Source organism: Fukomys damarensis, unplaced genomic scaffold, assembly GCF_012274545.1.
Source record: "Fukomys damarensis isolate Sample0158 unplaced genomic scaffold, DMR_v1.0_HiC HiC_scaffold_23, whole genome shotgun sequence".
In the NCBI taxonomy this organism is placed as follows: Eukaryota; Metazoa; Chordata; class Mammalia; order Rodentia; family Bathyergidae; genus Fukomys; species Fukomys damarensis.
This window is the reverse complement of record NW_022900935.1, coordinates 46,015,754-46,036,849: the sequence shown is the minus strand read 5'-3', so window position 1 is coordinate 46,036,849 and position 21,096 is coordinate 46,015,754. Positions and strand designations below refer to the sequence as shown.

The 21,096-nt window shown below is 41.9% G+C and overlaps 1 protein-coding gene across 1 annotated transcript in view; it reads right to left on the bottom strand.

Moving 5' to 3' along the window:
• The window catches only part of Mprip (myosin phosphatase Rho interacting protein), a 215,543-nt gene that overhangs the window by 92,735 nt on the left and 101,712 nt on the right, over positions 1-21,096 (bottom strand). The window contains exons 2-3 of the mRNA XM_010637397.3: positions 8,207-8,284; positions 6,081-6,146 (exon numbers count right to left, since the gene is read on the bottom strand). Coding sequence (XP_010635699.2) covers positions 6,081-6,146; positions 8,207-8,284 — 144 coding nt within the window. The remainder of the gene's footprint in view (positions 1-6,080; positions 6,147-8,206; positions 8,285-21,096) is intronic.

Here is a 21,096-nt window from a genome sequence, read left to right as displayed (position 1 = left end):
AAAAAAAAAAAAAAAAAAAGAAAAGAAAAAAAAAGAAAGAAAATATGTACAACCAACAACCTGGGGACCAAATCAAGCATACTGCTCCTTACAAACCTCTACAGCAAATGGAAAGGTGGCCAGTGCCACCTCTTTCTTCCCAGAATTCTGTGTCCCCCACCAACCCACCCACCTACTGCCTTTCACAGCAACCACATTATGGTTCTACTATTGTGTCCATGAGAATCCCCAAAGGCTTGATCCTCACAAGAGAGACATCCTATGGTTGTGTGTCCTCATCTACTGGTCTTTGTTATAGACCTCAGTCACTATGGTCACCGAAGAATCAGACAGATAGCCAAGGAGTCCCAGTACTGAGCGAAGGGTAAGCAGTTATCTGTCTGGCAGAGCTCTGGACTAGAGAAAGCAAAACCAGAGCTCGAAGGAAGCACTCCCTAAAGGTCATGTGAAGTAGTTAGTCAAGCATGGATTACTGGTTGCACCCTGCAGCAGACACTCTAACACAAATACAACAGATAAACCTTGAGTACATTATGCTCAGTCAAGCAAGAAACAATTAAAAAAAAAAAAACCCACATATTATATGATTCTATTTATACAAGGCAAGCAGCTCTAAGCTCTAAAACTCCAAAAAAACTTTACTTTTTCTTTTTGCAGTAGTGGGGACTGAACTCAGGATTGTTTGCATTAAGCTACACCTCAGTTTTTTTTTTTTTTTTTTTTTTTTTTTTTTTTTTTGCACCAGAGATCGAACTCAGGTCCTTGCACTTGAGAGGCAGGCGGCGGAACCACTGAGCTAAATCCCTGGCCCCTCAGTTTTTTTTTTTTAAAGACAGGGTCTCCCTAAGTTGCTCAGGTTGGGCTCACTTGTGATCCTCCTTACTCAGCCTACCAGTGCAGGGATTACATATTAGACATTTGCCACCATGCCTAGCTAAATTCTGAAACTTCCTGACCATCAATATGGTGCCACTAGTGGAAAATTCCATACCAGATCTCAAGTGACAGGCAGCCATCAAAATGTAGGCAAAGATTACTACCTTCAGCCTGTATGTATAAGGTATGTATGAAACACAAGTGAAATTCCCTTTTAGGTATGGGTCCTACCCCCAAAATATCTCATCATATAAATATTCCAAAATTTAAAAAAAAATCCAAAATTTGAAACTTGCCTGCCCAAGGATTTCTGATAAGGGGCACCCAAACTGTAAGAGGCTCCTAGGAGTCAAGATTCATAGAAACAGAATGCAGAATGGTGGTTGCCTGGGCTGGGGGAAGGAGTCAGTGTTTAGTAAGTATGGAGTCTGGGATAACCAAAGAACCCTTGAGACAGATGATGGTGACTGCTACATTAACAATGAGATGCCTAAGATGACAATGTGACATAGGAAGAAAAGGGCTAAATGTGTAGGGAAAGTGGGAAGGGTAGGGGAAAGGTAGGAAGGGAGGAAGGGGTGAAGGGAGGGCAGGGACAAGGGGAAAAAAATGAGAACCAAGACCTGTCATGTAAAGGTACAAGATCCCAATAATGAATGTAACTGTACTGTATACCTAAAGTATACCAATAAACTCAATGAGAAACCAAAAACAATGAGATGCCACTGAACTGTGTTGTTTTGGAGATAGTGTCATACTGTGGAGTTCAGGCTGGCCTTGAACTCAAGGTGATCCTCCTGCCTGAGCCTCCCAAGTGTTGGGGTTACAGGTGTGTATCACCATGCTCTGCTGAACCGTGTTCTTAAAAATGGCTAAGATGGTAAATTTAATGCTACATGTATTTTATCACAATCAAAAACAAATTAGGTCATCTTTTTGCCTCATTTCCAGGAGGGAAAAGGAAGAGAACAGGCCCACAGTGGAGCTCTGGAGGCTCAGAACAGACATCACTAGCACCTTAGATATTTTTATCTGTCTCCAAGAATGCTGGGAAAAGCAGAAGAAACTGGTAGTCATGGGCAACCTTCACTGGGGGCATAAACAAGCTGAGACTCTTCACTTGAGCCACTCCAGAAAAATAGGAGGCCCAGGCAAATTTCTCAGGCTGCTACTTGTCTGTGAGGCCACTCTGAGCCCACCTCACCTCGGCAGGATTGGGGAAGTTTCCTTTCCTTTTTTGGGAAATCTGCCACTTCTCCACACCCACCAATTACAGGCTATGTGGGTGTATCGAGAAAGAGGTTTCCCAAATAAGGAAAAGAGATTCCCAAAAGTGAGTCCCATCTCGGAGCTTCCCAGAAAGGCAGCAGTCAGCCTGCCTGCCCTATCCAGCCAAGGTCCCTAAGCAGAAAGAGCTTCTCAAAGCAGCCTTGTCAGAAGTGGGACTGCTGCCCTACTGCTACTGTACTGCAACCCCCAGATACCTATCTACCTCTCCAGGTCTCAGCCCAGAGAAACTGAGATAACCTTTCTCCTCAACATTCTTCAGAGCTCTCTGGAGGGTGTTCTTCTCTTCTGTGGAGCAACCACTTTAGAGTTATCACACTGTACTAGGATCATCCCTCATCTTACCTTCTTTTCTTTTCCACCCAATTCCGCCCACCTCAAACAGAGAGCAGAAATTCTGCAGCAATGCACCACAAAGCTGTGGAGCTCAACTCCACAAATATTTACCAGGTCTGGTATGCCCAAACCCCATGCCAGACAATGCAGAAAGATACCAACATTATCAAGGGTCCAACAATGGGGAGTGGTAATAGTCTATATGGTAAAATAACATTTACACAAATGAAAACAGATAGTAATATTGAATAAAAGTCAAAGAGCTATTCAGAACAGATTGTGACTATATGTTATAGGAACAGACCAGCCACAAAACACTACAGTTTAAGAGTGCAATAGATCAGACTGGAGCTAAGCCTAGCAGGACCAGGAGTACCAGAGGGACTACAGTCTAGTGCTTCTAGAGACAAACATTCAAATGGAGCTACCCTGCAGGCGTGGTGGTCCAAACACATTATGAGACATACTATATACATCTTCCCTGGCCAAGAGACACAGGCAGTTCTGCTAGCATTTGGGTAGCCTGATGCACAGGGGGGCCCATTGAGACCCTCAGACTAGGAACAGGCCTACTCTTTCCACAACTGGAACTTCCTGAACCACCAGCAGACCACAATTCCCTCACTCCAAGAAATATCACAGGTGAATTTATGCTGCTGAAGAACAGAGTTAATCAGCAAATCAAACTTACATTTTAATTTTTAAAAATAAATTAAAAGTTTAAAAACCACTGACTAAATCACTCAGGCTTCCTCAAATCTAGGCACTGAAAACATTTTGGGTCAATACCTTCTTTATGATGGGAGTCATCCCTGGCCTCCACCCTCTTAGGCAGTAGCATTCACCAGAACCTGAAACACACTGCCTCTGCCAAGGACCACTGTGTTCTAGGCACTCACAGAGGAAGGCTTCCAGAGTGTCTAGAATTTAGTCCACATAAGCCTGACAACAGATACTCTCCTGCTGACCCTGCTGACCCAGAAGGAGCAAGATGGCTGAACTTGGAGTTGGAGCTCCTAGGCTCCGTACTACTCTTCCTGGGGAACAGCCATGAAGGACAAACCCCAGTGCAGACCACTAGGTAGGCATGGAACAGGCCTCTTCAATATATATAAGAAGAGCCTCCATGCTTCTTCTTGTCGACCTCCATCTAGACTGCCTCCTCCCACCTGGCCTCCATCCTAAGCACCTCCTTGTAAGTCCTCATGTGATCTTCCTGATAATAATATGGAAAAGCCTTAGAAGGTGGAGGTCACACTTACAGGCATTTCAACACAACTAGCATAATCTTTTTTTCACTCACAGAAGTAACAATATTTTATCCTGAGAGGTGCTGCATACATGCACCATCCATGTTCTGAGCAGAACAGCTTTAACCGCTGCCCCATCAGTCTTCTAGCTCCAAAGTCATCTGCCAGAAAGTGGCTCATGCTCAAAAGCTTTCAGCTTTGGGCATTTCCCAAACATCCACTCTTTAGGACAAATCTCTCCCGGGGTTTCTTTCTTTCTCCACATTCTGCCACAAGGCCATCTTTGCCCAAGTACCACATGAAACACTATCAGTCCAGATCTAGGTTACTGGGAAACTATTGTGGACCACAAGAGTTGGAACATCTGGCTCGATGGCCTAGCTTACTGAGGAGTGGTACGTGGGACAGCATACACTTTATGTCTGTACTGACAGAGGCAGCCCAGTAGCTACTTTACTGTGCTTATACACCTGAGCCAAAGGAAATAATGGGTTTTGCTGGACTTTCAAGAAAGATTTACTGATTGCTATGATCAGTCACCAGAAGAAGTCCAAGGAGCTGTTCTTCAGAAGGGTACATAGCCCCAGCTCAGTGTGACTGTCATCTGGTAACTTCCATAGGCTCCTTCTACTCTCTCAGTCAGTTGTGGGACTTAATTACAAGTCAGCCATGTACAGGGAAGTCATGGTAAACCTCAAAGCCTGCAGGAACCCTGACCCCAGTGCTGCTGCCCACATGACAGCCAGGCCTGGAGGATGTCACAGGCCTGCCTATATCTTATAGCCCCACCTCCTGCCTCATGGAGAAGAGTGTCTGTGGGCATGGTCCACCTGTTCCTGACCCTAACAAGGTCACCACTCATCAGCACTCACCTCCAATCCATTCCCTTCAAACTACTCTGGACCACAAACGGCTCCACAGCAAAACACTTTCCAGTCTATTCACACTGCACAAATACTATCTTCACCAAAAAGAATGACAAGACCTTTTAATGGTTCTAGGAACAAAAGCAGAAAAAGTATCACATCAGAGAAAACAAGATTCAAGTGAGTAAATGAGCCTACTTATAGCCTTTGCACATGTGAGCTATAATGACTGTAACAAAATTATAGTGTCCCAACGTCCAAGAAAGTCCTTGGAACACTCATCATCTCTACTCACACTCCTGAAGTCTCTTACCACTACGGAAAAGAAACAACCTCTGTGTGGGACAGGTGGAGTCAGCCAGTTTAACATGGTGTGACTGGGTCTTTCAGGGTAGTCCTAGTTTTCAAATGGTGCCCACTACGTGCACGAACATACACACATTCACTCACTCAGATGGTCCTGGACATGGCAGTCAAAGCTTCTATCTCCAAGGTGTTATAAATGCAGTCATACTTTAGTGAAGGCAGAGGAATTTCCTTTACAGAAAAAGGCAGAAGATGATATAGGTAGGAGAAAAAAGCCAGAATACTTTTTACCATGTTGGGCTGGGGAACAAGAGCAGCCAATATTCATCCAGCCCAGGAGGTAGGTGGAAAACCAGGTAGCTGACAGAGCAAGAAGGAACCTGTGTGTCTCTAATTCAATGATCAAATGAACACTGATCTCAGAACTAGAGGTCTCTAATGTCAGCTAAGAAAATCCACATCAGGATTAAACAGGACAGGGACAGGGATTTATCTTAGTGGCACCGTGTCTGCTTTTCAAACTCAAGGTCCTGAGTTTGGTCCCTGGTATCCGGAGGGGGGAAAAAAAAAAGATTAAAGGGGCAACCCAAACCAATTACAGCTATGAAGGTAGCTCTCAAAAGAGCATTCAAGGCCATCTGCTTCCTACATGTCTGCAGTTCCACAGCCTGAGCAAGTCTTTGCTGAGATTGAGGACTCTGCCCCTGCTTTCCCCAAGGCCTAAGTCCAAACTCTTATCAACCTTGATCGGAAGCATCTCCCTCTCACCACAACCCTGAAGAAGACAACTCTCAAACCCAAGGTCTAGCCAGTGATGGTGAACCTTACAGAGACAAATGCTCAAACTGCAACCCAAAACCCACTTATTTACTGCAAAGTGCCAACACTGCAATTAAACCTGAACACTGAATTTAGAAAAAAAACTCATAAACATTTTTTTGTCTTAAAAGAAAAACAACATGTGTGCCACAGATTCACCACCACTAGTCTAGGCTTTCACCAGGGTCTAGGTTTTCAAAGCTATCTTCCATGGGGCCACAAGTTCTTAACACTCTAGATTCCCAAACAGAAGCCTGATCACCCACACACTATGCCACTTGTGACACCACAACAGAGAAACAATGAAGGCCAGGGAGAGGGAATAGGCGAGAACACTCACCATCTCATCCAGGGCGTAGCGCAAGAGGCCGTGCTCATAAAGGATGAAGAACCGTCGCTGCCATTTCTGCAATGAAGCACAGAGTTGATGGTTGGGGAGGTGAGGGGTCCTGGCCCCAGGTCCTGGCTGAGCCCCCATATCTGACAAACCTATATGTGTGGAACACTGGCTTCACTGCTTGTTTCTGGGACCAGCAGCAGGAAAAGACAGCCCCGAGCATAAGCATAGTGATTCATTAGCCAGCCTGAAGCCAGGAGGGGAGCCCAAATCATATGAGTGACTTGTGGTTCCACATGAGTTACTGGGGTTTAAAAAGAAGTCTCTTTTTAAAATTTGGAAACTCCTGGAAAATAGAAACTACATGTGGTCACCTTTCTGCATTTGTTATGGCAGCTGGCACAGAGCTATCACATGATGTGCACTGACATTTATTAGATGAACGATCTGACATAATCTGGAATAACCTGAGGATGCCAAGGCACTGATTCACCACATAAAAAAAAAAAATCTGAGAAAAGTGCTATAAAAGGGGTTGTTCTGATGATCTACTAGAAGACAAGGAGAAGGCAGCCAGGCTCTAGAATTTGGGGGAAATGAGGTAACAAAAATCAAAAGGAAAGATGGCAGGCACTAGTGGAAATAACTCCCAATCCAGTGTTTGACCAACTGTAAAGACACTTCCTTGTCTCTCTACCTAAAGACCAGGCCACTGCGGGCCACCAACTATTAAATGCACTGAGAGCTGGAATGAAAAGCCCTATGAGAGTAGATGTCTTTCTTTCTGTGTTAAGAAAAACCTTGTATACAAGAGGCTGTTGGCCTAAGTCATGATTAATAGGCACAGCTTCTGAACCCCACGATCATCAAGAGGGTCCAGAATTTATGCTCAACATTTCAAAAAGCTCAACACCATTGAGATCTTCACTGGCAATAAAAGCCACAGAACTAACCACAATACTATGATTTTTTGTTGTTTTTGCTTGGGGTGAGATTTATATCTTTTATAATAATGACTTTCCTTATTTGGATTTGGCTTCAGTTTAAAAATTGTCCTAACTTTTTCACTCATTTTCTAATAGGTGTGAATTGCTCCAGCTCTGCCCGAAATGGCAATTCTGCACAACCTTAATAGAAAAACAGCAAGGCAACCAGATCCCTGGAAAGTGTAACTTGACTGGACCTGCTGTCTGGCGTTCTCCCACCTGGGCAGAAGCAAGAATAAGGTTTCAAAGGGCCTTGCCCTGCAGAGACTGCTTCCAGGCTAAATGTCCAGAGGAGGCTATCTGGACATATTTCCCAGAAGCATTTCCAAAGTCCTATCTATACTCTGTTTTTGAAATCTGAACCCACTTCCGAAGGAAGTCCAAAGACCAGAGACATAATGCAAGGTCTGTGGTGCCAGAATACACAGCCCTGAGCACCCCAGATAGGGTTGAGTAGCAGATAGGAGGAGGAAGGGGAAGGAGTTCCAGGGATACCAGATGGGAAGGGAGCAGAGCTGGAGCAATTCACACCTATTAGAGAATGAGTGAAAAAGTTAGGACAATTTTTTTAACTGAAGTCAAATCCAAATGGGCTTGCTGGCAGAGGAACAAGTCACTGGTCAGGGTCAATGCTCATTTAACCATCTCACTGCTCCAGTAGGGAACCACCTTGGCCAGGGTACCCAATAGAGAGGGACAATGAAATGTTTAGCAGGAGCTGAGCCCAGGCTTCCAGCCCTTCATCCTTTCATGAGTGCTCAAGTGTGAGCCTTTGGCTTGGGTGAGAACTGTAGGAGGCAGGGCTTTGGCACTGAAGGAACTAGAAGCCAAAATTAGCATAATGCAAAAGTGGGCTCCACTGCTCTTTTGCCTCTTCCATTTAACTGTTTTCAGAATCAAGATGACCCACAAAACAGGCAACACCCACATGAAAGCAACTTATTTTGAGGGGAAGACTCTGTATAATTGAGACTTTTTCTGTGAGACCTGAGTTTGACAAACTGGGGAGGAAGGGTTCTCGGCTGATTCCTGCCATTTGGGTCTATTGTTCAACTCCTACTTCCCTCACCCAGGATATCAATTTGCCCTCAGATGGGCAAATTCTCTGTCTGGTTCCTCTTGCCTTGAGGATTCACTCCTTACCCGAGACCGGTGTACTGGGTTGTCAAAGTCAGTCCCATCTGGAGCCAGGAGCAGCCAGCCACCATAAATGGGTTTGGCCTAGAGGAGAAAAGGCAGAGGAGGTCATTAGTGGCCTTGGACCAGAGTAAGAGAAAACAAGTCAAGTGGACAAGTAAGAAGTTACCTGCCTCCCACTCCCCAGCTATAGGCTCAGTCTCCAAGGTAGATACTTGAGAGTACAATGCTGGGGTTGAAAAGGTTTTTTTTTTGGGGGTGGGACTTCAGTTTCTGGTGCAGAAAGGAACATAAAACCCTGTAAGTCTGAAACCCACCAACAGGAATCCTAAAGACATAGGCTACTTCCCTCCCATTCCTGATTAACACACCAAGATCGGGGGAAAATAACATTATAGCCAATGAATGTTGAGTGCTAGCGTGTGCTGGGCACCAGGAACATAATACGAAAGACACAACCCAAAGTCCTCATCCTAAAAATGCAATCAGGGCCTGGGAAAGACACTGTGTTACTGATCAAAGCTCATAGCTGCCAAAGACGCATCAGTGACCAGCTGCGCAGCCAAGGGCAAGAAACCCTCTGAGCTTCAACTCTTTCATTTGAAACGCAGGCATGTTGACAGTTCCATCTACATCTCATCAAATGCATGTGAGGACCGATAAAATGAAATGCCAATAAAAACCTGCACAAGAAGGTAAAATGATGGATTCTGAAAAACAGCCTAACAGTTCTTTAAATGTACAATTACCATTAACCCTTACAATTGCACTTTTAAATGTATTTATTCAAGAAAACCAAAAACAGGTGCTCAAATAAAAACTTGTACCCAACTGTTCTTAATAGCATTGTTCACAACCACTAAAAGATGGTAACAACCTAAACGTCCATCAACAGTTGATAAATGGATGAACAAGATGTGGTCTATCCATTATATGGAACATTATTTAACCATAAAAAGGAATGAGGTTACTAATGCATACTATAATGTGCGTGAACCTTGAAAGCATTAGCTAATTGAAAAAACAAGAAAAAAGGCCCTCATACTGCAGAATTCCATTTGCATAAAATATCTAGAAGAGGCAAAACCACAAATCAGGAAGCACACCAGTAGTTCCCAGGAACGGGGGATGGGGTGAAGAGTGTCTATCAACAAGTATGGAGTTTCTTTTGGGGGTGATAAAAACATTCTGCAAAGAGTGGAGACGGTTATACTACACTGTGAATATTGAAAAAATCCACTGAACTATGTATTTTAAAAGTATAAATTTTATGGTATGTGAATTGTATCTCAATAAAAACTGTATAAGGAAAAAAAACCCCACTGAGCACAGTGTCTGGCCTAGAAAACCTCAATAAATGTTGAGCACTATTATATTTCTACTGTCCACAGAGTCCCTACTTCATAAGGCCCTGGCAGTGAGAGCTCAACATGAATAAGAACAGGACTGACACTGAGACTTCCATCTCCCTTTCCAACCACATAAATTGGCAAAAAGGGGATGGAAAAAGTACAATCAGGCCAGTGTACCTACCACCCTTTTTGGAGGGCAGCAACACAAAAGAAAAGTGGAAGCCACAACTTGTTTATCCAAAAGGTCTCTGGTTAAGCCTTAGGGGTCTTTTTTTTTTTTTGGTACCAGGAAATCAAACTTAGGGCCTTGTACTTGCCAGGCAGACGCGGTGCCAATGAGCTACATCCCCAGTTCATGGGTCCTCTTAATATGGTATTTATTTAACTCATCAAACTGGGAGGCCCTTTCACAACACCTCTTTCCGCTATGGAATCTGTAACTAAGACAGGGCAGGTTTCTTGCTGAAGACACAGCCTCTGGGCTGGACCAACAACACTCTTTTCTTGTCTTCTTTCTGCAGGGTTCTTGAGGCCCCTAGGAGCACCAACTTTTCCTATTAGCAGACAGGGTAAGCGGGGCTGTGCACAATGTCTGGCCTATAAAACTATAATCAATTTTAAGCATTATTCTACTTTTTGCCATTCAAAGAATCCCTTACTTCTGAGGAAACAGGTGGACTGTGGGAAGAATGAGATTTGCTTTGATGAAATACAGGAGTGGGTACTGACAGAGGGCTGGAGATTAGACAGGGCACAGGAGGGCTGAAATCATAGAATGAAACTCCACTGGGAAGGCAAGAGCAAAAGGGGGCAGAGATTTTTTTTTTCTGAGAATATTAGTGGTGTCCAGCTAGACCCCGGGCGGGCAAGCCTGTTCACTCCTTGCGCACTGCAGATATATGCCCTAAATGACCCCACTGAGTTCCACTTGTGGCCTGGAAAAGTTGGAGATGGCCTTACAACTCCTTGTGCGTATCTCAGATCCAGTGATCCCATGTGGACCCTCAGCCAGCCCACAGCCCCCACCACCTGCAAGGGTCAGAGGATAGATCAGAAAGCGTCTCTCCATCTTTACCTAGTTTGACAATGTAGCACTTTCCTGGCCTCTGCTTACATATACCTGGCCTCTATCCAAATGGGATAGTAGAGAGCTAAGGGACTGGCCCAAGTTCCCTCAAACTCTAGGCCATACTCTCGGCCCAGCCATGTCCTCTTCTGGCATTATTATTCACTCAATTAATGACTGCCTGTGCCTAGTGTGTACATGGCAAGGCCCTAAGTGCTGCACACTAGGTTCCCTGTCAGCAACATCAATAATAGACCCTAATACACATCACAATAAAGGGATATGAGTGACAGCTCAGGTGAATGGAAGGTAGGATAAGAAGTAAGGACTCTGGGAGGAGGAGATGGCTGGGGAGGTCCATGAATCAAAAGCAAATCCAGTAGCATAGTGGTTGCCTTGAGTTGAGGGGTCTGGGGGTGATAGTTAAAGATACAGGGTTTCTTTTGGAGATTATGGAATGTTCTAAAAATAACTGTTATTGGCTGTACGTCTTTGGGAATACACACACACATACATATATTTGTGTGTGTGTGTGTGTATGTATATGTATATGCACAATTTGGGGGGGTACCAAGGATTGAACTTTGGACCTTGAGCTTGCTAGGCAGGTGCCGGAACCACTGAGCTAAATCCCTGGCCCTTCTTTGGGAGCATATTAAAAAATCACTATATTGTGGATTTTTAAATGGGTCACTTATATAAAATGCATTTTGTCTCAATAAAGCTGCTTTAAAAAATCATTTACCAAGGTCATGTCAGGAAGTGGGGAAGAAAATGTAGACCACTCCTATTCATGCACTTTCTGCTCACAGGCAATGAATGATCTGAGCTGGGTCTTTCTCCCCAGCGTAAGTAACTCTGCCCCAGTCACGTTAGGGAAACTCCATTCAGAGACATGGGTTACAAAGGTTACAATACAGTCAATGACTGGATCCACTGGATGGTAGGAAGGAGTGAAGTGGGCCAGATAGGCCAAGGGGAGAAGGAGACACAGGACTTACCGAGTAGGCCCCATAGGGTAAGAGGTGGGGGCCCTGGAGGACCTTCTAGAGCAGAGGTGGCAAACCTATGGCACCCAACCACAGCTGGTTTGTTGTTGAAAGCTCTAAAAGGTTCGCCATCATTGTCCTAAAGGCAACACTGGAGGTCTGACCTGGTGCCTACAGCTAGACAAAAGGAACCTCACAGACTCACTGTGCAGCTTCAGGGCCACAGAGTGAGAGGGGACAGTCACTATGCAAGAGGAGAGGCCCCCCCAGGTCTGGGGTAGAAAGCACGTTCAGGTGAAGCCATAGCTAGAAGCCTTTAGCACCTTAAGCATCCTTCAGTACCTCCCACAGAGAACAAGCAGACTGTTCCCAGTCCACAACCCAAAGGGCCCAGTACCAGGACCCACTTAATGGCACATTTCAGTGGCTCTTTCCCTCCCTACAATCCTGCCAAGGGGCCTGCTGTTATCTCCCCAGTTCCCCACTCGACCACTCCACCTGGCAATCCCACAAGGCCCCTAAATCCCTTCATTGAGGGACTGTCATATATCAATATGGGGTAAATCACCTCATCACTATAACAATGACAAGTGATGCATATCTGTCATTTCTTTATAAAATCATATTGCTATGACCCCCACCAACACACACCTTCCACTCTGCTGCAGAATGTTCACTCCAAGAAGACAAAGATGCCCCAGCTGCATCCTTCATCCCAAGGCAGGTTTGCAGAGGGAAAGGACGGGAGGTAAGAGGCAGTCAGCTGTAGTTTGCAGTTAGCCCCTATTGCCAGCTAAATTTCTTTTCTCCAAGTTTCCTTTCCATCAGAGAATGTACAGTCCCAATTCGGCTACCCTGTCTTTGTCTGCAGGAATGGAAATGCCTGCTAGAAAGAACTGCTGTTCTCCCACTATCTAAAAATGCTGTGTCCATCCACTAACACAAAAGAATTGCCACGTCTGTCTGGAAGTGCCCACACAGTGGCAAGAGACAACTCAAAGGAAGCTGGCCAGTAGTGAAGACCACTTTGAGTACAGAGTGGGATGCTCAATTCTGCTGTTTTTTGGCCAGGTGTTTGAAGGAGGCAAGAGATGCAGGTGCCTGCTATCCACCATGGGACCATAGCAGGGATACAAGGACCCAGAGGTGACACAGGACCTGAGTTGTTTCAGGTAGCCTTTCCCACACAGGCCTTCCACAGGAGGCACATTGCTCCAGCCCCACAGAAAAGCCACCATAACTCTGAATGACTTCCCTCCCCTTGTGACCTACAGAAACCAGAGGCAGCACTTTGGGTTAGTCTCAGAAGGGGGATACTGAGGGTCTAAGTGTATTCTTCAAACCAAAGCCCTTTCAAAAACAGAGACTTGTCATAACAGCTAAACCTTAAGAGCAACCTACATGTCCATCAACACATGAATGGATAAAGAAAATAAGGTATTTATATACAATAGTATACTACTACTATGCCATAAAGAGGATAAACGAGTCATTTGTAGGAAAATGGGTGTACCTCGAGAATGAAAGGATCCAAGAGATACAAGGAGGGGGAGGAGGGAGGGGAAAGTTTAAAAAAATAATTAAGAAATATCATGTGTAAATGTACCAAATCTCATAAGCATGTACTAGTAAAAACAAATACTTTTAAAAACCAGAGACTCAAAATTTCTACCTCCTGGAAGATGTGGAAACATAACTCTCCCTAAGAAGAAGTTCCTTCTGCTAACTACAATTAATATCCCAGACACCATGAATAAGATAAACATGAGAAGACTCTAAAAGGGGGCAACAGAAGGCAGACAGGCCAGAGACCTCAGGACCTGACGAAGGGCTTTCTTTTTTTTCTAGTCATCTCAGATTGGGCGTTGAAGTAGACAGCTTGGCAACACCAATGAGCTCAGATAATAAATTCCAACAAATGTGCTCTCTGAAGCTGAAGAAACAGACAGGGTAGCCAGGCAAGATAGAAAACACTTAAGAGATCCAACAGGAGGACTGCAAGTTCAAGGCCAGTCTGAACTACACAGAAAGGAAAAAGGGGAGGAGAGGGGAGGGAAGAAATAGGAGGGGAGGGGATAGAAAGAGGGGAGAAAGAAATGCTATGACAATCACCACCTTCCTTCAGCCAATCGCCACAAATAAGACTGTAGCCTTAGCCACAAGCAAGCAAAAGCCAGACATGAACCCTAGCCTGGCTGCATCAGGCACCCCAACACCAGTCCACGCTGATGTCAAACAACACCAAGCAGAGAGCCAGGGTATTCATCCCAGTCTAGCAGTAACAAGTACCCTCCCTCTCCAGGTCAGAGTAGTATCAGAAGAGGCCAAGTGGGAAGCTAGGATTCCTGCTGCTGCTTGGCAGTGATACTGGAAACCCCACCAGGCCTCAGGGGTTAAGGGAGGCCAAAGAGGGCCCCTGTGGTCCATGGAGCAGTGTCAGAAAAGCCAACTAAAAGAAAAGGTTAAATAAAACCATGAGTTACACAACAGAATGAAAAGCATCCAGATTTCCATAAAAAATCAACATTCCACCGGGTGTGGTGGCACACGCCTGCAATCCCAGCACTCGGGAGGCTAAGGCAGGAGGATCACTGTGAGTTCAAGACCAGCCTGGGCTACATAGTGATTTCCAGGTCAGTCTCAACTACGTAGTGAGACCAGGGATTTAGCTCAGTGGTTCAGCCGCCAGCCTTGCAAGCACAAGTGCCTGAGTTGGATTCCTGGTACCAAATCCCCCACCCCCAAATCAACTACATAATGAGACCCTGTCTCAAAAAACAAAAAACGAAATGAAACGAAAAAAAAAAAATCATCATCCCAAGAACCAGGATGGTAACAAACTCAGGTAACAAAGAGACAACACCAAGATGAAAGAAGCATTAGTTATCTGATATTTACAGATTTTAAAGGGCCGGCCGGGGATTTAACTCAGTGGTTCGGTGGCCTGCCTTGCAAGCGCAAGGACCCGAGTTCAATCCCCGGTACCATAAAACAAAAACAAAAAACAAAAAAAAAAACCCAAGAAATTATAAATGTGCTTAAGGTAAATGAAAAGTAAGAAAAAACAGAAGATGGAAACAAAACCAAACTAAAACGCAGCAACAGAAATAAGCAGCTCAATGGATAGTCCGAAAAGGAGATGGTAAAGTCTAAAGAATTAGAGACAGCAGAGAGAAAACAGACTGGAAAAATAAATAATGGAACTTCAGGAACCTGTAGAAGTATGATAAAAATCTAACAATCATTTCATCAGAGTCTGTGAACAATATAGTAAAGAAGGGCAGAAAAAGTACTCAGTGAAAGAATGGCTGAAAGTCCCCTGAAACTGGGCAAGAGTGGCAAGTTAAAAATTCAAGAAGCTTAGGGAACTCCAAAAGATAACCCCTGCAAAATCTACCTGATACATCACAATTAAAGAAAACAAACAAATAAACAAAAAACCTTGAAAACAGCCATAGAAAAATTGCATCCTATGCATAGGAGAAAACAAAAAAGAATGACAACAGATTTTTCACTAAGAGCTGTGGAGGCCAGAAAGAAGGGGCATAGTGCTTTTCCAGTGTGGAAAGAAAACAACAGTCAACCCAGAATCCTATACCCAGTGAAATCAACCTTTAGGAATAAAAGAGAAATCAAGACATTCTCAGATAAAGGGAAACTAAAAAAATTTGTTGGCAGATTTACTCCTAAAAATGGTTAAGGAAGATCTTTAAACCAAAGGGAAATCTTAAAAGATGGAACACTGAAACATCCAAAAGGAAGCAAGAACACAGCCATCAAAAACTATGGGTAAAAACTGAGGGTGTTGGTGCACACCTGTAATCCCAGCTGTCAGGAGGCCGAGGCAGTAGGATCCTAGCCAAGTTCAAGACAGACCATCTAAAAACAAACAAAAAAACAAAACAACAACAACAACAACAAAAATATATATATGGGTAGAGAATTAGGCTTTGCTTCTTTGAGTTTTCTAAATTAAGTCTGGCGATTAAAGCAAAAAATTACAACACCGTGGTTTTAAATGTATGTAAAGGAAAAACTTAAGCCAATCACATAGGGAAAGATATAGGGATATAAAGATAGGTACTGTTTTCTGCTGGTGGTCAGATGAAACCACCAATTAGCTTTTAGTAAGTTAGTATTAAGACTGTCTAGAGCAGTAATGGCGAGCCTTTTAAAGTTTTCAAAGGTAACAAACAGCTGGCTGCAGCACGTGTGCCATAGGTTCACCACCACCAGTCTTGAGTAAACACTTTAAAAATCTGTTATTGAGATACACTAAAAAAAAATTCTACAAAAATTTAAATTCTAAAAAAAAGTTCAAGTAACCCATTAGAAGCAGGAAAAAGAAAAATATAAACCAGAGACAAAAGCAGAAAACAAAACAAAAATTATGGCCTACTATATTAATAATTGTATTAAATGTGAATGAACTAAATATACCAATTAAAACACAGAAGATTGGCAGACTGGATTTTAAAATCTTCATGCTATACTGTCTACAAGTAATTCACTGCAAAAACAATGATTACAGGCAAGTTGAAAGTAAAAAAGTAAAAGAATGGAAAAGATACATCTTGTAAATATTAATCAAATGAAAAAGTTGTTATATTAACATCAGATAAACAATATTTCAGCAGAAAGAAAACTATCAAAGACAAGATTATATAATGATAAAAGGGTAAGTTCACCAAGACATAGTAAGTCTAAATGTTTATGCACCAGAGCTGCAAAATAACATGAAATAAGTCAACTATTACAGTTGTAAACACCAACATCCCTTGAATAATCCTTCAATCCTTCAATAACTTATAAATAAACAAATCAACAAGGATACAGAGAAAAATTAATAACATCATTACTAAGGTTTGAATGTTTTTCCGTTGAAACTCATGTTAAAATTTAATTCTACTGCAGTACTATTAAGAGTATTAACAGACCTTTAATAAGTAATTAGGGGCTGGGGATTTAGCTCAATGGTTTGGTGGCCTGCCTTGCAAGCGCAAAGACCCGAGTTCAATCCCCAGTTCCAAAAAATAAAAAAGAAGTAATTAGGCTATGAGGGCATCCTTCATGGATGGAATTATATAAGGGCATTACCAAAGGGCAATTGTGGATGGACCCCTTTTGTCTTTTCGCCTGTTGTCATGTGATGATACTGCAAATGGGCTCTTGCCAGATGTCAGTACCTTGATACCAGACTTCCTAGCCTCCAGAATAATGAGAAAATAAATTTCTCTTCATTATAAATTACCCTGTCTTGGGTCTTCTAATACAGACGCACAAAAGGACTAAGACAACCATCAACCAATAATTTAACTGACATTAATAAAATAGTCCACAGAAAAGTTTTTAACGGTGCTGTCAACTTTGGAAAGAGTTATCCCAATTTACTGTGTTGAGCTGGCATTGTACAGAAATGGACAGCCATATTGGTCTAGAAATGTTAATTTTTAATTTTTTTTTCCCATTTGTACAGGGGTAACGCACTGTACTAAATATGTAAGGTCATATCTACGTGGGTTTGATTACAGAAACTAATAAAGTATTCTCTAAATAATGAAAAAGAATAAGATAAGACTACAAGAACAAGAAGCAATTTAAATATGTTCAGGGACCATTTTCATCTTCAGAATTAAGGATTATTTTAATCTTACATCACTGCCTTTTCTCTTTTACTTTCCTTTTTAGTTTTATGTTAGGATTCCCTATTTTTAATGTTCATACAGAGATTTCTTTAACTGAAATACCAAATAGTTTCTCTGGTGTGAAAAACTATAATAGTACACAGGATCCTAATGAGATAATTAATAATGTGAAATAGGAAGTAAAGGGCTAAAGGTGTAGCGAAAGTGGGAAGGGTGGGGGAAAGGTAATAAGGGAGAGGAAAAAAATATGAGAAACTGAAAAAATGGAAATAAAGTGTTTGTAAATGGGGAGGGGAGGAGGGGGGGAAGGGAGGGCAGGGACAAGGGGAAAAAATGAGAATCAAGACCTATTATGTAAAGGTACAGAATCCCAATGATGAATGTAACTGTATTGTATACCTAGATTGTACCAATAAACTCAATAAAAAGAAAAAAAATAGTCCACAGAATACACCCCAAGGCAGATTATATCCTGGGCCATTATAAAAAACAAACAAACCCAATAGATTGAAATAACCGAAGTTCTCCGATCACTATAAAACCAAAGTAGACATCAATATGAGAAAGACAGCAGGAAAATCTCCAAGCACTTGTAAATGAAACAATCTGCATGTCAAAGTAGAAACCTCAAGGGAAATATTTTCTAAAAAATTGAAAAGGCAAACAAATATAATGTATCAAAACTCATGGGACATAGCTAGAGCAATGCTGAAAGGGTACTTTATAGAATTAAAATGTTCACATTAGAAAACAGGAAAAGTTCTGCCATATGCTCCACCTCGAGAACTAGAAAAAGCACAAGATATGCATACAAAGAAAGAAAAAAGACAACACTGAAGAATACAAATCAATGAAACTGAAACAAAAACAATACGATCAATGAAATAAAGATCTGGTTCTTTGAAAAGATTGATAAAAGTGACAAACTTCTCACAAGATCAACAGAGAGAAGGGAAAAATGAACAGTGTCAGAAATTAAACAGGACCTACCACTATAGATCCTGCAGACATCATAAAGATAATACTATAAAAAAAAAACATTAATTTGACAACTTAGATAAAACAGACTCACTTCACTGAAAAAAAAAAAAACACACAGGCAATATGTGATACTATGACTGTTAAGGAAATTAAATATGTAATTTTAAAACTCCCCAAAAAGAAATCTCTCGGCCCAGATGGTTTTACTAGAAAATTCTACCAAATGTTAACTACAGAGTCCTTAAGAAAACAAAAAGAACTTTTGAATTCATTTTATGACGCTGGACTGGGTATGCGGCTCAGTGCAAAACTCTTGCCTTGCATGCATAAGGCCCTGGGTTTGACCCTCATCACCACACACAAAAATCATTTTATGAAGCTAATATTACCCTGGTGCCAAAAAACAAAGAAATATAAAAGATCTATACAATATCCCTCATGAATAGAGAAATGAAAATCAACAAAATATTAACACATAATATTTGGCAACATATTTACAGAATTATACAACATGATTAAGTAGGGCTTATTCCAAGGATGCTGGCTTAAAGTCCAAAATTAATGAATGTAATTTATTACATTAACAGGCTATAGGAAAAAAATCCATATGGTCTTATCAACTAATGCAGAAAATTTGAAAAAAATCCAACAATCATTCATGATTTTATAACTTTTCAGAAATAGAGGATAACTTCATCTTGATATAGAAAATGTGATAAAAAATACCTAGCACTCTGGGAGGCTGAGGTAAGATGATTACAAGTTGAAGCCCAACCTGAAATGTAGTGACACCTTGTCTCATAATAGGAAAAAAAAAGGGATGAGGATGTAGCTTAGTGAGGGCCCTAGGTTCAATCCCCAGTACCAGGAAAGTAAAGAAAAACAGAAGGATCTAAGAAATGGTGTCCACTTTCAAGTTTCATTTAACATGATGACAAAATTTCTAGCTAGTGCACTACGAAAATAAAATGGCATAAAAATTGCTAAGGAAGAAATAAAATACATATGACTCAATTGTTTATGTTGAAAATTTGCAGTCTAACAAAAAACTAAAACTAGCGTTCATGAAGGTTACAATATATTACCAGTGTACCAAAATCAATTGTATTTTTTTAACTTTTAAAAAAGTAGGGCGGGGATTTAGCTCAGTGGCACTGTGCCTGCCTAGAAAGTACAAGGGCTTGTGTTCAATCCCATGGGGCAGGGGTGCTTACTAGTACATGTTCGCAGTACATGTAGTTTGGGGATTGGGTAAATGTATATAACACAGCTTGCTTCTATTTTTAAAAATCCCCTTTCTCTCTCCTCCTCTGGTCTCCCTATCCCAGTTTACATTCTTGTTGATATTATTATGTACTAATAATACATGAACATTAAAATCAAGAATACCAGTTACATCTGACCCCCCTTAAAATAAATACTTAGGTATAAATTTAACAAAGCATGTATAGGACTTACATGAACACTATACAACCCTAAAGAAATCAAAGACAACTGAAATAAAGAGATATACTGTTTTCATGACCTTGAGGAGGTTTAATGCAATTCTCATCAAAATCCCAGGAAGATTTTTTTCTTGTAAACAAACTAGAAAAGTTGTTTTTTTTCTTTTTTCCCCCCCATTAAAAAAGAGGGCTGAGAAAGGCTGAGGCTGTAGCTTAGTAACACAGTACCGACCTAGCATGCGCAAGGTCCTGGGTTTGAGCCCCAGCACTAGAGGAAAAGGAAGGAAATCATCTATCTACCTAAACTATAAAACTTATATATCCACAGCAATCAAGACTGTGGTATTAGTAGAAGGTTTGAAATACTGAACAATGGAAGAGATAGAGAATCCAGCAATAAATCCACACAAGTATGTTCAACTTAATTTCTGACAAAGGTGCAAAAGAAATCCAGTGAAGGAAGAACAATCTTTCTTTGGTACCAGGGATTGAACTCAGGTCCTTGCACTTGCGAGGCAGGTGGCAGAACCGCTGAGCTAAATCCCTCGCCCAAGAACAACCTTTCTACAAATGGTGCTAGAGCAGTTGTTCATCCACAGGCAAAATCAAAACAAAAAACAATACATAAATTAACTTTATACAAAATTTAACTCAAAATAGAACAAATTAATAAAGTGAACTTCATTAAAATGAAAATGTTTGCTCCACAAAAAGCCCTTGTTAGGAGAATGGGGAAAAAGAAGCCAGAGAATAAGATATTTACAAACTACCTATGTGATAAACAACTAGTATCCTGCATATATAAAAGCCTCTCAAAACCCAACAGTTAAAAAAAAAAAAAATCCAAACTGGATGTGGTGGTGCACATCTATAATCCTAGTACTGTGGGAGGCTAAGGCAGGAGAATTATATGCACCCTTCACCCAGTTTTGATAATGATGATATCCTACATTGTGTATCTTACAACTGCATGGGAATCTATGATCTTCACATTAAAAGTTTAATTAAAAAGCTGGGCATGATGGTGCATGCCTGTAATCCCAGAACTCAGGAAGCTGAGGCAGGAGGATTGCTGCAAGTTTGAGGCCAGCCTGAGCTACACATTTAAGTTCAAGTCCAGTCTGAACTATATAGTGGACACTGTCTCAAAACAAAATCCCCCCCAAAACTATACAACTTCAAACCTGCTACTTCTCAAATGCTCCCTTCACCCCCTTCACACAGAGATGTGCAACATGGGAAGGGGGACGTCTGCAATCAGTCCCCAGGGGTCTGAGGCCAATGGTCCAGTGCCTTCCCCAGGAAATGCCAGCCTGTCATGGCCTGTATCCACATGGCCTATCCTTCACTGGCCTTGCCAGAGACTTCCCTTGGAGGCTGCACACACCCACCCACACACCCACCCACACACCACACAC